Source organism: Gadus macrocephalus, chromosome 1 (genome assembly GCF_031168955.1).
Source record: "Gadus macrocephalus chromosome 1, ASM3116895v1".
Lineage (NCBI taxonomy): Eukaryota > Metazoa > Chordata > Actinopteri > Gadiformes > Gadidae > Gadus > Gadus macrocephalus.
In genome coordinates this window covers 13,464,065-13,472,468 of record NC_082382.1, presented here as the reverse complement: position 1 = coordinate 13,472,468, position 8,404 = coordinate 13,464,065, and the positions used below count along the sequence as shown (strand labels likewise).

At 42.3% G+C, this 8,404-nt stretch overlaps 1 protein-coding gene across 5 annotated transcripts; it reads left to right on the top strand.

The window, feature by feature from the left end:
- Nucleotides 1-5,458: 5,458 nt before the first annotated feature.
- On the top strand, nt 5,459-8,216 carry tmem9 (transmembrane protein 9). Of its 5 annotated transcripts, none has more exons than XM_060046826.1 (6): nt 5,459-5,595; nt 5,795-5,889; nt 6,028-6,119; nt 6,280-6,388; nt 6,475-6,606; nt 6,837-8,216. In XM_060046826.1, the coding sequence occupies exons 2-6, from the start codon at nt 5,800-5,802 to the stop codon at nt 6,963-6,965; spliced, it is 552 nt and encodes a 183-aa protein (XP_059902809.1). In that variant the 5' UTR covers nt 5,459-5,595; nt 5,795-5,799; the 3' UTR covers nt 6,966-8,216. The 5 variants fall into 5 exon arrangements, with proteins under 5 accessions (XP_059902809.1, XP_059902783.1, XP_059902793.1 ...); XM_060046800.1 differs by having other exon boundaries at nt 5,795-5,900; nt 6,027-6,119; XM_060046810.1 differs by having other exon boundaries at nt 5,526-5,595; nt 5,696-5,900; nt 6,027-6,119.
- Nucleotides 8,217-8,404: the final 188 nt, after the last annotated feature.

The following is an 8,404-nucleotide window of genomic DNA, read 5'->3' as shown; positions in this document are numbered from 1 at the left end:
CCCAAAAAAAATAAATCAAACTCCCTGTGTGTCCCTCCGAGGAAGGAAGGGCTGGCTCTGCGCGGCCGGGCTTTGACACCGGCTCCTCAGCACACACCTCCACTCTGCATGGGCTCAGCTGGCTAACTGGCAGCCAGGCTCTGATGGGAACAGGAGTAGACACTGTGTATCCTGAGCCAACACAGCATGTATACTTTAGTTTGCTTCAACGTCTCCGCCATTACCCACCTAAGATGGATTCTTCCCGGAGAAGAATGGCCTTCCGTTTTCATGCTCTGTAGTTTCCACCTCTGGAATGAACCTGCTGACTGGTGAGGCGAGATCGGATCAGGCGGCTTCCTCTCCCTGCGAACCAAGCGGATTCGGAGCCGATCTTTTTATTTGCTCCGTGCAGAAATGGCGTTCTGTTTGTGTGTTATTGTCCCCCCACCGGTGATGTCTAGTCAGAGCTTCATGGGGGCCGTTTTGACAGTAGACCATGTTTGATTACCATGGGAACGAATAGAATTCAGTTGCCTGGTTCCAAAATAAGCCACTGGCTGATGAAGACAAATGTGAAAACACATCTTGGCAGAATTGCTTTTTGTTTGAGCTTCATCGTCTACGCTCACAAGGGCGGAACCAGTGGTGGTTGATTTATAGTTTGCTGTTGTCCCTGGACCACCAGTGTCTGCTGCCTCCCACTACTGTAATTACCATGTGTGTCTATTAGAATAAGACCTCCGCACAGAATGGATCACCTCACAGGAGATGAGGGGAGTGGAGAGGAGAGATGGGGGAGGAGAGTTGGGGGGAGGGGATAGGGGAGATGAGGGAGAAGAGATGGGGAGAGGGGATATGAGGGGGAGGGGATAGGAGAGATGGGGGAGAGGAAAGGATAGATGGGGGAGAAAAGAGGAGGTGGAGGAAGGGAGAGGAGAAAGAAAGAGATGACAGGAGGGACGAAGGAGGGGAGAGGCAAGAAGATAAAAAGAGAGGAATGAAACTAAATAGTAACTAGATTGGGAAATATTCGTTATATTCACTTCAGTATATATTTTCGGCATATTTCGAGATTTAAAATTTATATTTTTATTCACTTACATAAATAATAATAATGTTCTTTGTAGTTCTTCACATATCACTTCTCTGTTATATTCACTTCTATATGTCTTCTATATATTTATTTATACATCACTTCTCTGTTGTATTCCCTTATTTATATCTTCGCTATGTTTTTATCACTTCTCTATAATATTCACTTATATAAATATCTTCTATATAATTTTATATATATCGATTCTGTTTAACCTACTGCTACGTATATCTTCTATATATTTCTCTATATTACACTTCTTTGTTATATTCACTTATACATATATTCAATCTATCGACATTCCTTCTCTGTTGCTTTCCATTCTATTTGCATCTTCACTCCTGTTATATTCCCTTCTATATATATGTTAAATTTATATATTTCAGTCCTGTTAAAACCCTTTTGTAAGTTTTCTATTTATTTATATTTATATATATATATCACATGCATTTTATATTCTATATACTCTGTAACGTATATATATATCATAAATATCACTTCTATGTATACAGCTTCCATGCATTTCTATATCACGTCTCTCCTATATTAATTTCGTATTCAAACAGTATACACTACCACAGCCCCACATTATAGAGGAGGGAGAAAAGGCATCACAGACGTTGTGATAAAGGTCAAAAGGGAGTACAGTAAAAGGTTAGAAGGCCCACAGTCGTGTGGTAAGAATAGAATAGAGGGGCTTTAAGTTTCTTCTTAACTCTATGGTGTTACATCAAGAGGTTAAGATCTTTATTCATATAAATTGATTCAATTTTGTGTGTATATATGTCCAGATAGCTTAATCTGGGGATTTCAATCTCAAAACATTATTAGGAATTAAGTGTGTTCATTTTTGTGTATATCTTGAAATATCTTGAAATTATAACATTAACTGATCCAATGGCTCTTCTTGATGTTGAATCCATACACCCACGGAGTATTGCTTAGCAAACCATTAGAGATGCAATACTTAATTATCATAAGGTATAATAGGTATTCGACTATTCACTTTCTCACAGAATGGGAGTTTTTCATGTTGTGGCTACTATCAAAAATTGTCTGCTTAAAGCTGTAATATTGAATTAAGTAACATATTATGTTAACTAATGAACATGAAAAAATAACATGTTATTTGTGATTTTGCATCCTAAACAAATATGATTGAAAAGATAATGAGCCTTTTTTTTTCATTACTTGCCTATGGTGTAAAGGCTCGGACTGAGCTTCAGGATATGCAGAAAATTAAGTGGCTTATTATGACAGAACAAAGCTGATCACACAGTGGCATACCCAGACTTTACATTAATGACTTCCCCAAAAAGTGCATTGACTCGATAACGTACCTTATGATGAAGTGTTGGTTTATTAGGATTTGTAGTAAAGTCAGTCTCTAATCCATTGAATACCCCTATAACTATAATTTGAATTTCAAATGATAGTGATAATTTTCAATTCTCTAATTAATTCTACAGAACTTGAATAAGGCATGACTTAATTCTTCGACGAGGTTTAAGGTTACACAAGTAAATTGGAAACCTGTAAAAATCTGCCCAGACAAATATCGAAGTGCAAACAACAAAAAGAATCATAGTGTCGTAGAAGCCAAACAATGTATCAGAGGGAGACAAACGTCCAAAGGGTCGGAGGTCAGGGAGACGGCAGTGGAGGCAGTGAGACAGGGCAGTGGAGGCAGTGAGACAGGGCAGTGGAGGCAGTGAGACAGGGCAGTGGAGGCAGTGAGACAGGGCAGTGGAGGCAGTGAGACAGGGCAGTGGAGACAGGGCATTGACCTGGAGACAGGGAAGTGGAGACAGGACAGTTGATACAGTAGAGTGGAGACAGGGAGACAGGAGAGTGTCCTGGAGACTGAGCAGTTGAGACAGGGAGACAGGGCAGTGTCCTGGAGACAGGGAGACAGGACAGTGGGGACAGGACAGTGGGGACAGGGAGACAGGACAGTGGAGACAGGACAGTGGGGACAGGGAGACAGGACAGTGGAGACAGGACAGTGGGGACAGGGAGACAGGACAGTGGGGACAGGACAGCAGAGACAGGACAGTGGGGACAGGGAGACAGGACAGTGGGGACAGGACAGCGGAGACAGGGAGACAGGACAGTGGGAACAGGGCAGTTGGAACAGGGCAGTGGGGACAGGACAGTGGAGACAGGGAGACAGGACAGTGGGAACAGGGCAGTGGGGACAGGACAGTGGGGACAGGACAGTGGGGACAGGGCAGTGGGAACAGGGCAGTGGGGACAGGACAGTGGGGACAGGACAGTGGAGACAGGACAGTGGAGACAGGACAGTGCCACTGTCCTCATTATTAAAACAACAGTGGCCTCAATTGATCTCCGTGGCCCCAAGCTCCTGCGGCTGGGCTTGAATTTGTGAGCCATTGATTTCCACGGCTTATTAAAGGTATGAGTAGCTTACTATACGGAGGGATGTGAAAGCAGGATTACAAGGAAATAGAGGTATTGATCTGGTCAAGAAGCCAGGGTTACACTGAGGATTTGAGCTACATGGGGGAGAAAGTGTTCAATTGAAAGATGGATAAAGATTTGGTGAACTTACAATGCACTGCCATCGTAGCCAGACAGAATACTATACTGTTGTTAGTGTTGGATAAATGATTTGCTGCATTAAACTGTATCTTTGGGAATTGTAATGTGTGCGTGTGTGTGTGTGTGTGTGTGTGTGTGTGTGTGTGTGTGTGTGTGTGTGTGTGTGTGTGTGTGTGTGTGTGTGTGTGTGTGTGTGCGTGCGTGTGTGGTTGTGTGTGTGTGTGTGTGGGTGTGTGTGTGTGTGTGTGTGTGTGTGTGTGTGTGTGTGTGTGCGTGCGTGTGTGTGGGTGTGGGTGTGGGTGTGTGTGTGTGTGTGTGTGTGTGTGTGTGTGTGTGTGTGTGTGTGTGTGTGTGTGTGTGTGTGTGTGTGTGTGTGTGTGTGTGTGTGCAACACAGCACTAGCTTTTTAAATGCCAGACAACACTATGAAACTGTATACTAGCCCTTTATAGAAAATAAAACTATACAACATAAAGATGACCAATTCCAGTTAAGTAAATAAAAAGGCTAACCGAGTCATAAATTGTGCAAAATAATACAAGTGTCTAATAAAAATGACAGTAAAACAAGACCCCCAAGTCAGTGCTTAAAATACAAATATACAAAAGAAATTAACAAATCTGAGCAGTTGAGAGGTAGAGTTCAGATCCCATGAAGGCCATAGCAGCTCCTACCCGTCCTGTGCTGAAGAAGAGCAGAATGCTTTCGTTGCGTTGCTGTTCTCGTCAGTCTCCTTTTCTTTTCAGAGGACACAGTTGAGTCCACAGTACACACTTTTCAGAGTTTCACAGAAACCATCTCTGCCTCCGTCTCTGCGATCAACTCCTCCACCAGTTGCTCTCAAAGTATGACAGCTCCTCTGTCGGTCCTCCTCCAATGGTTACTGGTCTGAAGTCTAGAAGGAAGGAGAAGACTGAGAGAATATTTTGTGACATGGTCGAATAAAAGCTAGTGTGCAAGGTCAGGCCGGCCCGTTTTCTTCTTTTATTGATATTCCTGACTCATTGCCCATTGGATGTCTGAAGAGGCCTACTATGAGAAAATGTAAGGATACCTCTACCCCATTAATACATAGGAGACATTCCAATAGCTAAAATAAACTGCTTGAATCTACATTTAGTGGGCTTGTCCTTCTTAATTTAAATTACATTTCAGTGTTAACTTAACTTATTAAAAACTATTTTGGGTGGCTGAGCATCTGCAAATTGGTCATTAGAGTGAACAGTCCGGGTGAGGGTAATCACAGCGCTAGAGATCATGCTCTTGAGTGTAGACCAGGACCATAAAATGTATCATAGAGGTAGCGGTATTGTGGCCTGGATATCAACATATACAAATAATCACAACCTTCTTACTCTTCAAAAGGATTTGTAAAAAAAAAAACACATTAGACGAAGCTCCCTTGATTCAGACATTCGCAGGCCAGCTTCCATGCTGGAAGGCGTAGTGCGGTATAGAGCCTACATTGGGAAGTTGCTGCCACCTGGTGGTGTAATATTAGGAAATAAAAAATACACCTGACGTGGTCTTGATTGAGGCCCCTCTACTACAGGTATTTTACCTCAATGAGCGGAGCAGCCTATTGTGTTCTAGTCCAATAGACGGCAGTGTGGTTCTTTGTTTCTGTTTTCTGTAAATCACGCAAAAAAACTAAGACTTAATAGTACATTATCATCCAAGGTAGGTGTTGTCATCGTCAGCTGACAGATCACTAGAACATACATTTTTGTTTAAAGTAAAGAGATCAGAAACAATATTAAAATAAGTGATCAGTATAAAATAAATATGTGATAAACCAAATGTTAGGGTTTTCTACAGAAGTAGGATTCCTGGCTCCTGCTCCTGCTCCTGTTCAGACGGTGGCAGTATTGAACGAAACATTTCTGCTTTAGCCAAAACTCACTGAAAGAAGAAGATCCAGGACCAGCGACAAGGGAAGAGATTGAACGAGGACTTTGGTACGCAGCAATATAGGGATTTCTAAGGGATTTTATGCATGACGCAACATATAAAGGCATCTAACTAGTATTCTAATGTAAGCAGATGTTTGCATTGCAGGTATTTTGCTGCCATGTAGTGGAACGTACTGCTACTGAGCTAACTCACATAGCAGCTGACTGGTTTGTTGTGAATAGTTCTCTTTGCTTAACGTTATAGGGAAAATGTCTTGGTGGAAGGGATCTGGATTCTCCGTTATCACCTTAATTCCCATAATAATTATTCTGGACGCTGTCGTGGTCGCTGAGTCCAAGGTATCGCACATATATAGTGGTACAGTATTGCCAGTATTGCCTGTCTGTCTCAAAGGCAAACGTGTTGGGCCATTACATAATAAGTAATACAGTCTACCGGCGTCCGGCGTCCTGACTAAGTTTGTGTTACATTTGCAGAACTACCAGGATGTACGCTGCAAATGTATCTGCCCACCATACAGAAATTTCTCTGGCAATATATACAACAGAAATGTCTCTCAGAAAGACTGGTAAGAGATCATCTGTCACTCTCACACTCGCACCATATTTTTTCGTTTGGTCTCATTTAATCCCATGATCTGTCCCCTTTTCCGTGGCTCAAATATTTAGGCCATTTCAAGTGATAATCAACGTGTGCAACATCTAGCATGGAATATGTGTGTGTTTCAGTAACTGCCTCCATGTAGTGGATCCTATGCCAGTGCCTGGTCATGACGTGGAGGCCTACTGCCTGCTTTGTGAGTGCAAGTATGAGGAACGCAGCAGTAACACAATCAAGGTACTACAGAACATCTGACAACATGTGTTGTGTATAACCTGAGTTCCTACCAGTGGAAAGTAGAATACGTCCTGTGTGCCTGTCAGGTAACCATCATCCTCTACCTGACTGTGGTGGGCGCCCTGCTTCTCTACATGGTGTTCCTCCTGCTCGTGGAGCCGCTCATCCGTAAACGCGACCTCTACACCCAGCCCTTACACAACGAGGAGGAGGCTGAGGTACGCAGGCTGGAGACAAATTGAGAAGATAGCCTTGTTCAATAATTTCAGAGATGAAAATATTTAATGTCAAATTAGATGGATGCGCAAGCAGAATAAATGGTGTGTGTGTGTGTGTGTGTGTGTGTGTGTGTGTGTGTGTGTGTGTGTGTGTGTGTGTGTGTGTGTGTGTGTGTGTGTGTGTGTGTGTGTGTGTGTGTGTGTGTGTGTGTGTGTGTGTGTGTGTCTAGGAGCCTCCGTCGGCGGTGGACAGGAACAACACGATGTTGGAGCGGGTTGAAGGGGCGCAGCAGCGCTGGAAGAAGCAGGTCCAGGAACAGCGCAAGACTGTCTTTGACCGCCACAAGATGCTGAGTTAAACTCGGTTCGCTTATCTCAGAGCAGGTCAACACACCTGGCCGTCAACAGCCCCACAAGTAATAACTGTCTGCCACTGCTTTTTAATGACGTATATTTTAGAAAAGATTAATGTTTGTTTGTATGTTTGCTAACATTCATGTAATATGGCAGTTACTGCAATTAGGGTTACGGAACAGCATTTACATTACATTATGTTCCAGAGACAAAAACATACATTTAAATATATTAGTTAAAGAAAAAGTGTACAAAGTTGAGTCATAGTTGCAACAGACAGTAAATCAATACTATAGTAACATTTTACTATAATTTGCAAATGACAAGAACGCAAGGTATCAAAATATAATACCTTGCTTGAAACCGTTAAATTGTTATGAATAAATTCAGTTTATCAGCAATATTAGGCAAGTAACAACTTCCAAAGGGAAAAGTCTAGTGGCGAGGGGTGGGCATAACGCAACAGTGCAATATAAAACAATGTGGCCATGGTATATACTGGATCGTCTGCTCCGAGTTGTGCTGTTATTGAAAGATAATGATCTTTGCAGGGTTAGCCTCCACACGTGGCCCGTCTTGTACATTATTATCCGTGTGTGGTGCGTTGGCTGGGGATAAGGGGTGTGTCTCATCCATTACATGTAATGGGATCACCCAGCATTGTTTCTTATGGCCTTTAACCCTATGTTCTGTCAAGTTGCCAAGGGTCAGGTAAACTTTTTTGTTCACGGTCAATACACTGATGGAGGTAACGGCACCCTACTTGGCGAGAAGCTACTGCAAAGCAATGCCCATCTCTGTTCGAGATGGCCTGTGTGTAGTGTGTTTATTGGGCATGCCGCTTGTGGTTTGCTTGGTATGTTTTGATATTATTTTCCCTCACCAATGTGTTTTTCTAGCTTGTATAGTGATTAACCTTAGAGCAGTGCTTTGGGGCGTCAACCGTACGCTTTAGTGGCTCATGAGAGTGCTTGGCTGTGTGTGTCTTTATGTCATTGCACTCGCTCGGACACCGTACTACTGAAACTTAAAGAAAGGCTGGAACCATGCTTTATCACACGCAGTCATAGGTCATACATTTATGGTACAATTTATTTATATCGTTTTGTTTCTTTGCCGTACAAGAGTTTGCACATTTTATATGTAATTTATTATTAATTATAATGTTGTTAAATGTGGCACCAGTTGGATTTTATTCGGACTGTCAAGTGTTCTGTTCTCATGTCTACACAAAATAAAAAATAAAGTGTTTGAGATTTTCCTTTGATCATTTAAAAAAGGACAGGACATGTATATAATTGATAGTAAACACAGCTTGTTTTCAATCCTACAAACGTTTCTAACTAATATAAATATTCAAGCGTTTTGCGTCCTGGAGCCAGCTCCGCACATTTTATTATTCCGGTCAATTTCTGGCCTCCTTTTGACCTAGTCCTTGATCACA

Coding starts and splice junctions, on each gene's coding strand:
- tmem9 (XM_060046800.1), top strand. CDS start 5,800: ATGTCTTGGTGGAAGGGATCTGGATTCTCCGTTATCACCTTAATTCCC. Junction 5,901..6,026: donor GAGTCCAAGGTATCGCACAT/ATATAGTGGTAC, acceptor GTTACATTTGCA/GAACTACCAGGATGTACGCT. Junction 6,607..6,836: donor ACAACGAGGAGGAGGCTGAG/GTACGCAGGCTG, acceptor GTGTGTGTCTAG/GAGCCTCCGTCGGCGGTGGA.